At 41.4% G+C, this 16,067-nt stretch overlaps 1 protein-coding gene across 2 annotated transcripts in view; it reads right to left on the bottom strand.

The window, feature by feature from the left end:
• Positions 1-16,067, bottom strand: part of Prmt3 (protein arginine methyltransferase 3) — an 88,913-nt gene that overhangs the window by 65,994 nt on the left and 6,852 nt on the right. For both annotated transcript variants that reach the window (XM_028787446.1, XM_028787448.1), the window contains 3 exons: positions 15,070-15,211; positions 11,240-11,305; positions 6,224-6,345 (listed from right to left, as the gene is read on the bottom strand). In XM_028787446.1, coding sequence (XP_028643279.1) covers positions 6,224-6,345; positions 11,240-11,305; positions 15,070-15,211 — 330 coding nt within the window. The remainder of the gene's footprint in view (positions 1-6,223; positions 6,346-11,239; positions 11,306-15,069; positions 15,212-16,067) is intronic.

The following is a 16,067-nucleotide window of genomic DNA, read 5'->3' as shown; positions in this document are numbered from 1 at the left end:
ATAGAAAACAAAGCCACCAGAAGAAAAAGAAAACTTTTTAATAACCTTGCCCTACTATATGCTTGATGATAACCATGTATTTTTCAACCCCCCTTTTCTGCAATTTAAGATGACAGAATTAAAATGACCATCTTGGGAATCAGGCTGAAGATTAAGATGCTATCTAATTAAGCCAAGTTCTCAATTAGAGAGCATACATTTTAATTACATGGGAGTTTTTCCTGCATAAAGAAGAGAGCCCTAACATCATCAGGGCATTACTGTTACACTAAAGCACTCATTTTAAAGTATATTTTGTTGAAACACTTATACTTGGGTGACCATAACCAAGAATACATGAAAGACTGATTGTGATTGTGAATTCTCAGAAAGTCAGTCTGTCTCTGTCTCTGTCTCTGTCTCTCTCTCTCTCCCCCTCTCCCCCCCCCCCTGTCTATCCGTCCACCTGTCCATCTGTCTGCCTCCCTCCCCATCTCTTGAGACAGGGCCTTGAACTTCTGGTAGTCTTTTCTCTCACTTCTTATGAGATTTTTAGTCTACAGATTCATACTAAGGGAATCACATGAAGCACATGCTTTCCTGCCTGGCTTCTTTCAAAAAGCAGGCCTACATAGGCAGGTAGGGGAATAAGAAGTCTTCCCATTTATAAGTTGGGTTCTCTGGAGGCTCACCTACAGTGAAATCGGACTGTAATGTCATGGCTATCTTTAAAAAAATAAAATAGAGAAGAAAGATAGGACACACAAAGCAATAACTAGCTTACCAAGAGGGTTTGTTTAGATGGTTTGGGGGGAAAAAAGGGAGCAAGGTGATTACATGGGCCCCTACAAAGGCTTACTAATAAACCCTGCAGATACTTCAAATGAGAACTGTTATGTGTGACTGAACCAAAGCAGACCAGCATAACCACTTTGGAAGACGGCCAAGCAAGCACTTAGGAAGTCAGCTGGTAGCTCTATCCTGACGACTCATTCTGCTCATAGGTTTATATCCCATAGACACATGCGTAGCTGAGCAATCATGGCAGCCTGTCTGACAGGGGAAAGGCCGAGGATGAGGAGGCTTCTGAAGAGCAGGTGATGGTTAGGCTCTCTTCCTAGTCATGGCTACTACTATGTTATTTTTCCTCCATGATTATGAATACTTATGCGTTTTATTGCTCACTTACGCTTCTGTATTTGTTTATATCTATGCAGTATTTCATACAAAAACAGAAAAAGGAAAATTTGCTTTGTATTTAGTTTTTCAAAGGAATACTTAAAAATTACTATAGCTGTTTTCTACTTTCTAAAATACTAAGGCTTTAGTAGCTATAAATACTTCATGCTTCTTAAAGGAGCAGAACCCCACCTACCCACACAGACCATCTTGGAAAGGCTGTGTAGAGACAAGGTTTGCTCTGAGAATAGCTATCTGCTCGGCCAACTTATGATTTTGCTGCTAACATTAGCAATCGCCTGCATGGTTATAGAGAGGAGAACATGATTCGAGGATACACAGAAGAGACAGGCCCATCATTCCCACCCAGGAACATGGGTTTAGGCTGCTCCACACATTTTTCAGCATGAGCTGTCTTTCTATTCAGGGAAGACCTACAGACTGAATTTAGTCACCCCAAGTGTACCCAGTCTTACTTTAGCATAAAAGCATTCTAAATGAAGCAATGTCTTTAGCAAAATCTGTTGTCCAGCTACCAAAGCTTCAATCTGTGGAAATATTTCCCTGTAATAAGCCCTTTAAGCAGGTCTTTAACTAACCCAATAAGCAGTGAATTACCAGTTTGTTTCAGTGTAGAAACTACACTACAGTGAGACCCCATTTATTGCCTGTCTTCAAAGCAGCAGTCTCTTCTATTTTATTGAGATACGAGAGGAGGGGTGGTAAGAGGGCTGCATACATCAGTGCCCTTAGGAAGTCAATCAGAGGGAGAGGAGGACAGTGAGCAGCACAGGGTGCCATGGGATCTCCATGGTGGAGCTGGCTCTAGTAGAAGCCCCCATATTCATTCAACTTCCAGTGTGTTGGGGAGAAAAGAGTTGGTAGAGTACTATATCAAAGCTCATTCAGGGAGCTGAAAGGTGAGGTTAATGGAGTCAGATTTCCTTAATGACAAGGAAGAACCATTTGTGTATCTTTAGAATAAATAGCACACAGTTAAGTTTGCAATCCAGTTTTGCCCAGTGATTTAGATATACAGACACAGTTAACATTTTAAGAAACATAGAAAAATACACAGGTAGAGAGCACAGAACATAGTAGGAATTCACAATCAAGACTGTGAGTAATATTTAAAAGTGGTGACAGATATCCTAGAAATTACAGAAAAGAACACAGGTATGTCAACAAAAGCTGAAAGTGATGGTGTGAGAATACTCTAATAGGTACAGCACTCTTGGGCTTTTAATTCAGTGTTCAAACCACATATTTCTTCATCTTTTGTTGTCCGAACATATTGAAATGATAACAAATTAAAACTGTAATATAAAAGCGAAGATATTATAAGAGGTATCAGACCAAAGATTCTGGTAACTTGGTGGGAGAGAATAAAGAGCAAATCAGATCAGCAAACCAGTTCATACGAGACCCAGCACTGAAGTGCACAGCACACTGAATAAAGCAATTCTTCATAACAAAAAGCCCAGAGGGGAGTCCAGAGGTGCACAGGGTAGGAGTGCCAAAGGGGCTGAACCCAGACTACAAGAATGATGCCCTGACCAGGACTCCTTCTCCACCCTAGATCCCAGACCACACCCCACACACACCCCCACACACCAGTTTCCTCAGTCACAGACACATAACCAATTAAAAACAAATACTATATGGTAGATAAAAGAGGGAGGAAAAGGGAGATACACAGCTCAGAACAAGGCTACTGCATGAGCTCCCCAATCCCAGTGAATTCATCTGCAGGTAGCTGTGGACTAATAAGGTAAATAAAAACAGTGGTGAAAAGAATCATCAGATTCAAGCAGATAAGGGTCTCTAGGCCCCCTAGGAGGGCAACTTAACTGACTTCGAACATGTGATGTCCTAGGTGTTGAAAATTCATTAATCTACTCACTCACCAGGCAGGTGTTCACAGGAGCACTCGTATCCCTGCCAAACCAGGGGGAGCTGGCATTTCAGGGCGCTTTCATCAGTTCTATTCAAAGCCTTTGCTAACTGTCCATCATCAATCTGCATTGCAGGTGTTAGGGATGAAAAGATCAGAGCACTCTTGACCTAGTCTAGAGGACACTTATATGAACATGAGAGCAGGTCAAAATAGCCCTTGAGTTTTGTTTTTATTCTGTTTGTGGTGTGGAAGTCAAAGCCAGGCCTCACATATGCTAGGCAGGTGCTTGAGTGCTGGGTTATCCTGACTCACTAGGGCTTTTTTTTATCTTGTTAATATCCTAGACAGAAGCAGCTCTGTGAATGTGAAATAGATCATCTTTCTCATGAAAACTCTCCAGCTTTGCCAAAAAGTCTAAATGATGAGACTTCCATGGCTGAGTTGGGCAGAAACCAGAGAAATGGCAAAATACATCCAGCGGAGACCTGAGCGTGAACACAGTATGTAACTGTCTGGCAGCTAAACAGCTGTCTATCCTCAGCTAAGTTTATGTTTCTGAAATGATTACTCTCTGCATAGTTAAAAACGGAATAGCAGGAAAGAGAACTTTTTCCTGTATGTTTTAGTTTTTCTTGTCATCACCAACACCCCTAAATCCCTAAGGACATTTTTCATATCAGAAGCCTCAGAATGGCTGGTTGGACTATTTTAGACTTTAACACAATTAAATTACACAACTAAAGTATTCCTCATTCTAAACTCAACAGAAAGACTAAGGAAATGTTTGCAAGTTTTTATTGTTAAGTGGGAGAACTTACGGCTTGAGCATTGCAAGCTATTATTACTAATTTGAACGAACATTCAAACACATAATTGATAATTCATTTACCAATTCAGTGTATTAGATTATGTTAGAATTCTCCCACAAAAACAAAGGAACAGAATATATAACAACAGGGCTGTGATAGGCAGACCTCCTGCTGCTGGGTGTGGTAATCCATGTCATGTATAGCTGAAACAGGATTAGACTGTACAGCTGATAGGTTCAAGAAAGCAAAAACGCAAGCTTTTACAAAACATGCCTGCTTTTCCTCTCTGTGGCAGTAATAAGAACTAGCAAAACAATGTAACTTAAGCAAGGCCACCTAGCACAGTGAGACAAGGCTTCACAAGCATCAGCACTGTGATACAACTATTGCCTCTGACAATCTCCATCTGTAAAAAAACCTACACAGTGACAAGGTTTTTATTCAAGAAGCAACTAGAGGCAGTGGCCTGACACAGCACTAAGAACTGCGGTAGGACGTTACTCCCTTGTCCTGGATGTCCACCTACCTCTCCTCTCATAGAGAAGTGTGGCTCGCACAGGGTCACCACACTCTACACTCCACTGCCTGTCCCTTGAGACATCACTGCTACTCTACATAAGTGACAGGGCAAAGGTTGAGATGATCACAAAGGGAAAGAGACCAAAAAAATAACTGCTACCATGCATCCATCACAGACCTTCTGCTATGGTGCTAAGGCTGTGTTCCCAGCTGGTGGAGCTTTGGGAAAATGCTGTGGTAATGAAGGCATAGCATTCATCAACGGGTAAATCCATGTCACAATGTCACAAAAACATAGAACTAAGAAACACGGACTAACTGGAAGAAATAGGTCACACTTTGAAAAAGAGGCCTTGCCCCCTGGCCTCCCCTGACACATACCATCAAGTGAGTTTTCCTCCACAGTATTCTGCCTCAACTCCAGCACAGTAACACAAATTCAGTGGACCCTGAGCCACAACCTCTGAAATACCAATCTGAATTAAACTCTCCTGCAGAATGGAGCTCGTCACAGAACTAAAACCTGAACATATACACAAAAATTAGGGTAGGAATGATGGCTCGGCAGGTAAGGATATAGGTTCAGTTTCTAGCATCCACATGGTATCTTGTAACTGTCCCTAACTACAGTTCTATTCTGGCATACACACACATACACACACACACACACACACACACACACACACACACACAGAGGTAAACAATCGCACACCTAAATTTTTAAAAAAAAGTAAAAAAAAAAAAATTAAAACTTTTTCTAAGCTTTAACCTTGAGTTTTGAAGTTCAGATACAATGGATGTGAACTTGATCACAGGCAAGCATGCTTCTTATACCCTTGGGAACTTGAACAAACTTTACCACTGTTTCAATAAAATACAAAATTCAATTGAAAGCATAGGTAGTCCAGTTCTGTAGAGTCAAGCTGCTGGCTAGCTCCCCTGCTGACCATTGTTCCTGTTCTGACTCTTGTGTATGTGTTCAGGTTTCAGTTCTGTGAAGAGCTCCACTCTGCAGGAGAGCTTCATTCCGCTCACTGTTTCAGAGGTCATGGTTCAGGGTTAGCTTGTTTTGTGTTAAGATGCTGGAGTTGAGGCAGAATAGAAAGGTTGAGGAAAAGTCATTTGAGGGTCTGGATCAGGGGAGAAGAAGCAAGGTCTCTTCTTCAAGGAGCAGGGTCTTCCACACTGGTTGTTTGCCAGGGAACTCCTGGCACAAGTGCCTTTCCATAATCTTACTATCAACAATGCGTTTTTGTTAAATTTTTTAGAACAGTTTTTCAAAGGGATGGTGACTCTCATGTTTGTTTGCACAAGCAATTGAGATGCCTGCTAAGGAACCCTAGAATGACAATGAGGTTTAACTGTGCACCATACAAATAGAAAATAAAAACCTTTACAGTCTACAGAATGGCCCAACTTCGGCTTGCTTCTAACCATACCAGAATTAGCATAAAGGAAGAAGGCTGATGTCAGAAAATAAAAACATAGGCTTTAGTGTTTAATCTAACTGCTATTTGTCAAAAAAGACACACCTGACAGGTCTCCTCTGTGGCATCTTGTGTTAACACCATTCTCTAACGGCTCCTGACCTTGTGCTAGAATCAGCATGCTCTGGGTCAGAATAGCCTAAGAACGATTCCAGGACAACTGTCAGGACAACTCAGCACACAACTCAAGCACAACCAGCTCAACACAACTTAAGATGTTATTGTGCTGGTAGATTTTTAAAAAAAAACAAATATCTTGACTATCTTTTACTAGATAGTGGCCAAAAGTTAGGAAATATATAAATTTTCAAGTTTAAAATTAATTATCAATTTAGCCTTAAATATACATGTACCTTATGATATCCATAGCCTGATAGAGGATTTCAGACTGGTCAACTGCAATCACTTTCTTTGCCCCAGCTTTGGCAGCAAACATGGAGAGAATTCCCGTTCCACACCCAACATCCAGAACAACCTGAAAGATAAAGTAGCTATTATTGAAAAAGCCTCTATTTCAAACTGTACTCTCATGGGAATATTTGAGACAGGAACACCTTCTGATAAAAGTTTAACTTTGTTGATTAAATATGGTAATTTCTATGTGTAAATTAATAATATTACAGTTGGCCACGGTATTCTGCAATTAGGACAACAATGCTAAATTCAGAGATACTTTGCACAAACCAAGCAACTCCACTGCCAGCATAAAGATGCTTTATTCTGCTTATTGCTAGACTCTAACTGAGGCTCGATAAATCTGAATTTGGGCAGAAACATGCCTTTTGAGTTTGACCAAAGGAATTAAAGTAGACCCAATTCAATTTAAAAGCAGTTACAAAGGCAAAGGAGATCATGGTACAAGAGGGGAGGTGACCGGAGGGAAGGAGAGGGACATCAAGTTGGGAGAGGAATCTACCAAACACACTTCGATAAGAATATCAAAGTGACAGCTAATAATGCCTTCTATGCTAACCTATGAAATGCCAGGAGGTGACCTGTGTGCTCTAACTCTTTCATGACAGTGACACCCCCGCAAATGCTATAAATTTGTCCCAAATATGCACATAGAGATTTAAGATATACATAGCATAGTTCAATTAAGAATCTGTTTACAGGCTGGAGAGATATACCTCAGGAGTTGAGTACTTGCTGTGCAGTCATGAGGACTGGAGTTCAGATCCTAGCCAGCCCAGTGTGCAGGCATGCCTGCAACCACAGCTCTGAGAGTGACAGGAGGAGTGCTGGGACTTGCTGGCTTCCATCCTCGCCAATAAAATGTGAGATCCAGGTTCAGAGAAAGACTCTGCCTCAGGGGAATGGGGGCTGGGGGTGAGGAGTGGTGATACAGGAAGATACTTGATGCTCTCTTCTGGCCTTGGGGCTTGTGCAGATAGGGACATAGGGCAAGATCTATCGAACACACACACACACACACACACACACACACTTTAACTAATCCTCATTTTTCAAATGAGGAAAGTAAATTCCAAAGAGAGGAAGAAAGACATCCAGGACCCTACAGCTGGTGACCCATACACCTGGCTTCTAACTCAGGTCAATGTGCTTCCCAGAGCCTCATTACACTCTTCATTGAACTTCAGCAGTTAATTACAGCGAGCTGATAACTGAGTGATCAGAGAGGCAAAACTCAACAGACTCGGAAAAAGTGGTGAGAATAACAAAATAAATTGATGCTATTCTATAAAATGATAAGGTAAGTTGATTTCCTCTTTTCTAACAAACAAAAAATAAAGTGAACAAGCAAACCTTAACTGTAGATAGAAGCCAGCAGCATAAAGGCAGCACCTGACTGGGAGTTTCTTCAAATTAATTATGAGCATGTGAGAGGATGATTAAGTGTCACCCAGAGTTAAATTAATTGAGCTACCATATGGCCTCCACAGGAATTTTGAGAACTGAAACAATATTAAGAAAGGAAATAAGACAGGGAGGAGCAGGACGGAAGAGAATGACCATTTTTAATTACAGCCACCTTAAAACCAACGTACTTGTGTGTTTGTTAAGTATATGTGCCACAGCATGCATGAGGACCTTGTTTGGAACAATATCTCTTTGCTGGCCACTACTGTGTGCCCCAGGCGAGCTTCTCAGAGTCTCTTGGCTCTGCCTCCCTTTTGTCAGAAGAGCTGTTGGGTTACAGAACCGCTACTGTATCTTGCTTCATGTGCGTTCTCGAGATCCAAACTCAGTCACACTTGCATGTATAACCACTAGGCTACCCCCTGATCCCATAACAATAATGTGAAAAATACATCTCTATTATGCACTGTAAAGTATGACACAGAAGCTGGCGTAGCATAAATCTACTTAGCACATAAAAGAGGAAACTCATAAGACACAGATGGACTTTTAAAACAATGATCCATAAATAGTTATATGATAATGGCACATAGCAACACTCACATATGTATGTGTGTGGGTAGCCACACTGTAACAAGCTCCACCCTAACGACCCCTCTCTAGCACAGACACACTTGCTCGGTGTAGAGAACAACAAGTGTAAGCACTAGACTAGAACACAAAGCCTGGGTTTTTTTCAGTTCTGTGTTTTGAAGATATTGATTAACCTCCCTGTTTAAAGTAAACTTAAAACAAGTCACAGGTAGAGCAGAGAGATCCCCTAGGTCCGTGGTGTTACACAATGACCTACGTATTATCAAATGCACAGTACTGCATTTTCTACAGCCACAGAGCAAGGAGACAGAACTTGCAGACTGATAGCCTCAGTTACAAAAAAAGGTATGCCCTTAAGTATGTTTTAAGACACTAAATATTTTACTTACAGTGGCTTTTGAGAAACCATAAATATCAAGCAAAACTCATCACTGGGAAAGTTAATGGCTACCGCCTCTGGCAAAGTAGCAAGGAGGTGCTCACCCTAGCACTCACTGTAGCCTGCCATCCTTACCTAGGGAGGCTCTCTCAGTGACTGGCGTAGAATGCCATAAACTGACTTCACATAGTTTGCCTTGGTTTGTTGATAATGTTCATGGAATGTTCAATTGTGTGTGAGCGTGTGTGTGTGTGTGTGTGTGTGTGTGTTCAGATGTGCATTTATGTTTATGCATGTTTGTACATTCAGGCCAGAGATTGATGCTGGTTGTCTTACTCTCACTCTCCACCACTGAGCACAGAGCCCAATGATTGGGCTTGTCTAACTAGCCAGCTTGCAAGAGGGACCCCATCTGCGCCTAGATGCACCTGGATCACAAGTGGGCTGCCATATGGATGCTGGGAGTGTAAACCCCAGTCTCCCCAGCTTGTTGTGGTAAGTGCTTTATCACTGGGCCATCTCCCAGTCCACACACATAGACAAAAACACAGCACTGCAACAAAGAAACTAGAAGCAAAAGTTACTGTGAACAGGTCCACCAACTTAGCATGAACTCTTCCTAGTTACAATAGTTATTTCAAAAGAGTAAAATCCTCTGGTAACTAGTATTTGGACCTTTCTGGGATTTCCTTACTTACTATAAGAAAACAGTCTAGTCCAGAGTACACTGAGAGAAAAACCTCTAGCTACCTCTTCAGTCCCTATGGCACTCATATAACAAAGAAATGAGAAGATGCCTCAAAGACATAAAGGTGCTCTCAGTAGCAATGCCATTCAGAAAGGATCCAAATACTCAGCCTGCAGGTGAGCCACTCACCACTCACGTGGCTCTCACAGTGAAGGCCTCCATTCTCTGCTCCTCTGTGGGAAGCCATGGCGAGGCCTTACTCTTGGCAAACACTCACCCTTGGCTCTCCTATCTACTATTCTTCTTTCTGCTTACCTTCCAGGATTCACTTGTCAGTTCTCAGAACTTCAAGCAAGGCCTCATAGCAACCCACCCTAGAAACCCTTCCTCTGGATCTTTAGATTTAGCCAACATCCTGCTAAATCGATGTTTTTAGAACCCCTGGTAATGGCAAGACTTTGTGAGAACAACAGGTATAACCTAGCTAGACCCCACAGCTGCAGCCGGCCTCCTCCACCTGCAAAGTCCTCTTTCCCTTCCTACTCCTCCCCATATCCTGTTTTCAGATTATATAACCTGTGTGAACAATAAAATCTTTGCCAGCTTGATCAGACTTCTTGACTTGCTGTGACTTCTTATTTTCTTGTGTATCTCAGTCTAAGGGTCACAGGGTCTAAGGGTCCCACTTGATTGTCCAGCTGGACTGGACACTCCTCTAAGACAGAAAGCCCAGGAAATATCTTACAGGAGTTTAAGATGTAGTGAAAACTAGAAACATCTATGGGCTCTCAGAGTAGAGTCTTGAAGGAAGAATAATTCTAGGCAAAGGTATTCAGGTGGCAGAACTCATAACTAAATTAATGGGTTAATGTCTAACAAAGAAAAATAAGCACATCACACTTTGAACAACCACAGCAATATAGAAAGGGAGGGAGAGGACAGAGGGGGGGAAGCAAATGTGAGAACTTGTGAGGAAGAACTACTCCACAAACACAACACATGTACACACAAAGAAGCATACACATTCACACATGCACAAGCTCATATGTGCATACAGAGAAAGCAAGAAAGATACACACAAACCATACGATCGTCTTTTAAATGAAGAACATGACTATCAAGATGGTTCAGCAGGTAAAGGCACCTGCCACCAAGCTTGGGTTTGATCCCTAAGAACTGCCTAGTGGAAGGAGAGAACAGACTCTCACAAGTTGTCCCTGAACTCCATTCATGCTCCATGTCACACACATGCCAGTGTTTGTTCACCCACACACAAACAGGACCAGTGACATGGCTCAGTAGACAAAGGCACTTACTGCCAAACATAACAACCTGGAATCCATATGGTAAAGACAGAACCATCCTCAGACAGACACATACACTCTGTGGTATGCATATGCCCACCCTACCATACACAATAAACAAACTGAAAGAAAGAATAATTAAGTAAAATATAATAAAGCTTTAAATAAATAAATTAGGCAGGATTAAAACAGAAAACAAGATGTCGCATAGAAAGACACATTCACAAGGAACTAAACAGTACAGGAAAAAAAATCTAGCTTTTATATTTTAGTCTAGCCAACATTATGAATTTTTAACTATTCAACGCAGAATAATTAAAAGTATGCTTTGCCATGGGGTTTATCTGATACATCCAAACACACAATCACAATAAGTCAAAAACTACAGTTTAGACTAATTGGATAGGCAACGGCTCCATTCCTGTAACGAATGACTTTCAGCTCTATAAAAGATGCCCTGAACGGCAGCCCCATTAGCATCTAGATTATCAGGATGAAGCACCACATAGCAGGTCATCTAAGGCTCCTGGGAATCAAAACCTGAGTCAATTGTCCAGGGACGATTCAATTACCATTCACTCACCTTATCTTTGAAGATGTGTGGATTTTGGTATATGAAATCTCTGTAGCTTTCTGTGCGTACTTTGTCCTAGGGTAGAGAAAGCAAAGCACCATGTTTACAGGGACAGTTTGAGCAAATGAATTCTTCTATGAACTTATTCTACTGTATCACATACTGCTTGCTTTCACTGCTATATTCTGCCTAGAAATCTGAGCTACTTATTTTTTTTCCTTCTAAAAGAAAACAATAAAGGACATAAATAACAACAAAACAAAAACCTTTTTATTTAAAAAGCATCCGTGAACAATCAGATCTAGCCATTAGTTTGAAATGTGTGTGCCTTTTTCTTTCCACACTGGTCACCAATAGACTCAAGAGGTGATAAATGCTAAGTGACGGTGCCCTTTAAGCAGAGCCTGGCTCCCTGCACTGAAGCTACAAGAAAATACGGAACATAAAAAACAAAACAGATAAAGAAAAGATGAAGTGCACAGGAATCATGAATCCATACCAAGGAAGTTCTTCTAAGAAAATCACATCAGCATCTCGTTTATAGAACTATTTTGTTTCTAGAAATGTCTGCAGTTGGAAACAATGCCTCAAAGCATGTAGGTCTAGAAAGAAATCCTGTGAGCCCCACAGCACGTTACCAGGTATTACGCTCTGGAGTCTCTCATGAACTGTGAGCATGCAAGCCCACAGCACCCTCTCATTCCTGCTGGCTGGTGAGCAAGATGCACCCTTAAGTCAGACATGTACAGCCTGCAGATGAGGTGGGGGAGGGCTCTGCAGCCAGTAAGGAAAACTGCATATGGTAAAAACAAGTGCCACTGACTGAGAAATTCTAGCTTTGGTTTTCACATAAAAGATAAACTAGTCGCCTTCGGTTACCTATGGGCCTCACTTTTACCATAAAAAGGTATCCGGCCAAATAAGGGTGCAGAGTACCTCTGACAAATAGCCGCATCTGTCCTGAGCCTGTGTGACCTTGTTACCTTTCCCTGAATAATGAATGCATGCCACAGTGACCTGTCTTCTCATTTCCCCATAAAATAAACAGGAAACTTACATCAACAAAGACAATTCCTCCAAAATCCCTCTAATGTCTCCTCTTTCAAAATTCATTTCCTCTTTTATTTTTCTTTTGGCCAGGGATTGGGGGGGGAGGGGAAGTATTGGGGGATAGTCACTAAGTCCGATTTCCAATTAGTACTGGGTATGGAGCAAATTAGGGAGAAAAGGTGGTGGGTAGGATTATGTTTACATCGTATACACATACAAAATTCTCAAGAATAAAGAAAAATTATAAATCAAATGCCCCTTTAAGTGAACATAATTTTGTACATTTTCTGCTGCAACAAGAGAACTCAGAATGGGCATGAGTCACAGGTGCATGCACACTGAGAACGCAGAATGCTCTCACCCATCACCCTGCCTCTCCACCGTCTAACTCAACAGCATTCCAACTGCAGTCCTAACTGCACACAACGCTACCTGGCTGAGCTATGCTCTTCCCAGCGACCTCTCATCACATACATCTGTATCTAGCAGCGCCTGGGCTGAATAACTGATGCTCTGTTAGAAAAAATCCACAATCATGAACAGAAAAGGTACTGAAGAATCTCCTTAAAAACTGTTCCAAGTCAGGGTAGCTGCTCAGACTAAGATCCTATGATCCTCAGCAGTGGGAGCTGGAAAGTCGTAAGTTCAAGGTCATCCTTGGCTACATAGAGAGTGGAAGTCAGCCTATGCTTCATGCAAAAATGTCTCAAAATAAACACAACAAAGGAAATCCTCAAAACAACAAAGTTCCAAAGATTTACTCTAACAAAAGGCTAACATGAAAACCTAGACTAAAACTTAGAAGACAACTTTCATATCAATCAGACACAAAGTAACAAGTTAGAGCTCTGATGCACAGTAGACGTGTATGAAGTGAGCGGAGGATCTCAGCTCTATCCCTCAAAACAAAACCATTGCAGACAAGCCTCAGGCAGAAGCTACACACTACAATTTTACATCCACACATAACACCTCAAGGTGCATTAGCCTAGGAAAGGGAACAAAAGCCCAAGTCAGCTGCAGGTGTGAGGAGACAACACCCACAGCCACACTTCATGTATTGAACAACACAATAACTACTGCACTCCCAGACAGCGACTGCCACAGTACAAAGGCAGATGGGGTGCAGCTGGGATCTGCATTACAGCCCACAGCAACCCTTCTTCAGAGGCTCAAAGTAGCAAGGGCTATCTAAAGTCCATCTAACCCACACTCCTTATCAACTCTGTCTTTGAATTTTAAATAATTACATTCATCCAAATTTAATGATTATGATCCAATTGTTTGCAACTAAACAAGAAAAACTGCCAACCAGTCTATAAAAGGCCCCACACTCAGGATTTCCCAATCTTAAATGACTTGTCAGAATCAAGCAGGCTTTCTGTAGTAAGATACCACTGAACAGTTTGTTTGTGCAAAGAGCTGCTCTGCTGAAAAACAGGAAACAGCCTGCTTCAAGGCATGCCTACTTCCCAACTTAGCCAATATCAAAACCATAGATGTCTCCAAGAGCAACCTGTACCACAGGAAGGGAAACTGAGGCAGAGACAATTAATGGCAGTGTCTACGTGATTTTTCTAAAGGGAAAGATGATCCTACACCCCTTCAGCTGGAGTCTCCATGTACACCCAAGGCTCTCACACTGGTCACACATCAGTCTCTAGTTGCTGTCAGACATTCGAGAGAGTCATTGTATGCACACCAGTCTTCCCTGATCACATTCCTATCCACAGGGACTTTCAGTGACCATGGCCTGTCTAGAAAAGACTATACAAGATTCACAACAAAGACACAAAAGAGCATGCAGCACTAAGTTGACAGATTTAAACAACCAACTGGGCTTAGATGAACTCTCTCCTTTACCACAAATAGGAAGCATGCCCATTTGTTACACAAATTCCCTCACTTGTATGATCTTTATTGTCTGTAAAGCTATGCCAGCATCACCTAGATGACAGCAGCTGTGATACAGCATTAATAATGGCATCACACTGCTTTAAAGTCCTTGGGCTACCTTTACATAGAATAATCTTTGGAGGGAGGATTCAGAAAAGGATTTTATTGATCAATTTTAAGAAAAGAGAAGGCAGCATTTAACATTCCTGGAGATAAATATTAAAGAATTTTAGTAAATTTTACAATCCAACATTTTATTTTACTCCAGTCAGATATAGTCAGTTTTGCTGAGTTAACTCTTACTATTGTGATCTGTAATATCTGATAAAATGTACAGTCAGTAGATAAAGTTAGAAACTACTTCTATCTTATATGGACATAACCACTATGACTATTAAAACTGAAGAGATTCAAGTATCAGGTCTGACCACATTAGGAAACATCTCTATATTATCAGTGATTTGTGGGTTATAAGGCATGCCAAACAAATACAATGAGAACTATTTTAAATTAAACTTTATAAGATTATTACTTGTGCAAACCAAGTCAGCATTGCTATTTTAAAAATTAAACTAGTTTCTCTTCCATTAATGAAACTAGGCCTGTCATTAATCACTGTATAACACAGTAGACGTTCTGGGGAAGATCGGACCATCAAGCACTTGTTATTTCCAGTGTTCAATTTGAAGGAAAAGGTGGCTTCACAAGAAAGATGAATGCTGACGTAAATAGGATTTATAGGGCCTTGACACCTCCGTAATCTTTTCATCGTGGGAGCACAGGTGCATGTGCGCACACACACACAAACAAACACCCCTCTTGACTGTTAAGAAAAAGCCTATTCTGTAGGGTTCTCCCTTTGGCAGATTTGATGCATATGTGCTCTGGCCAACCTTTAGCATTTCTTCATGTATCCCATAATGCCCATAGGAGCTGAAGTAGACGCCATCCTCATCTTCCTGCAGGTCTGCAATGGTAGTCGTGGAGGAGCAGGTTCTGACATCTACGTTCATCACAAAGTCCTGAGCAAATTGTCTGTAATCAATTTGAAATACACCCTTGAGACAGATTTATTGGACCATGAGAAAAGGCAAGGCTAGAGGGGGACGAAGGGGAGGGGGAGAAGGGCAGTGTGCCCAGAATCTTAAATCCTTCTCTCTAGCTGAAGCACCCCACAGCACCCCCTGCTGGATCTGAAGCAAGATACTACTTTATCAAATGTATTTTCCCTATTGTTCTAAACATCCTTTTTAGCATTTAAATCAACGGAGCCGATTTCAACTTTGAATGTTCTTGAAATGGGTTATATGGGGAGAAAGAAGGTCCTATCTACTCCAGTTCTCACACCCAAGTGGTGACACATTAGTGATCTACATGGTACACGAGAGAGAGGAAGACAAAAGGGCAGAAAGTCGAGCTAGGAACTAGGAACTTGGATCAACTCTGCTCTTCCAGGCCCCAGACATTCTGGCCAGCCACCAAATAGGAACTCGGGTCCTGTCGAGCAGGTAGAAGCTGGGAGGCATACATGCTATGGAGGCATACATGCTATGGATGCACATGTGAAGGCCTATGCCCACCTCCACAGTAACATCTAAACTAACAAGTTCCCCAGGAAATGAGGGACTCCAGGAGAATGTCTGTCAGTGGGAAAAAAGCTGTCCCCATCTACCTGGTTCTTTGGTTCAATTCTACACTATTGTCACATTTTGGTTTTTTAAAAACAACATTTCAACATTGTATTTTTCAAAAAAAATAATAATCCTTCCATTTCTGAAAAACTAGGACAATTAAAGTGGAGAAACCAACTAGAAACAAGAAAATTGAAAGGCAGGAAATATTTTAGGACATGAAAACAGCCACCTGTACAAAGCAATTATGAGGTTTCTAC

This window comes from Grammomys surdaster, unplaced genomic scaffold (assembly GCF_004785775.1).
Source record: "Grammomys surdaster isolate TR1022 unplaced genomic scaffold, NIH_TR_1.0 125635, whole genome shotgun sequence".
Lineage (NCBI taxonomy): Eukaryota > Metazoa > Chordata > Mammalia > Rodentia > Muridae > Grammomys > Grammomys surdaster.
Note: the sequence above shows the minus strand (reverse complement) of the source record. Positions and strands in the feature narration are given on the sequence as shown.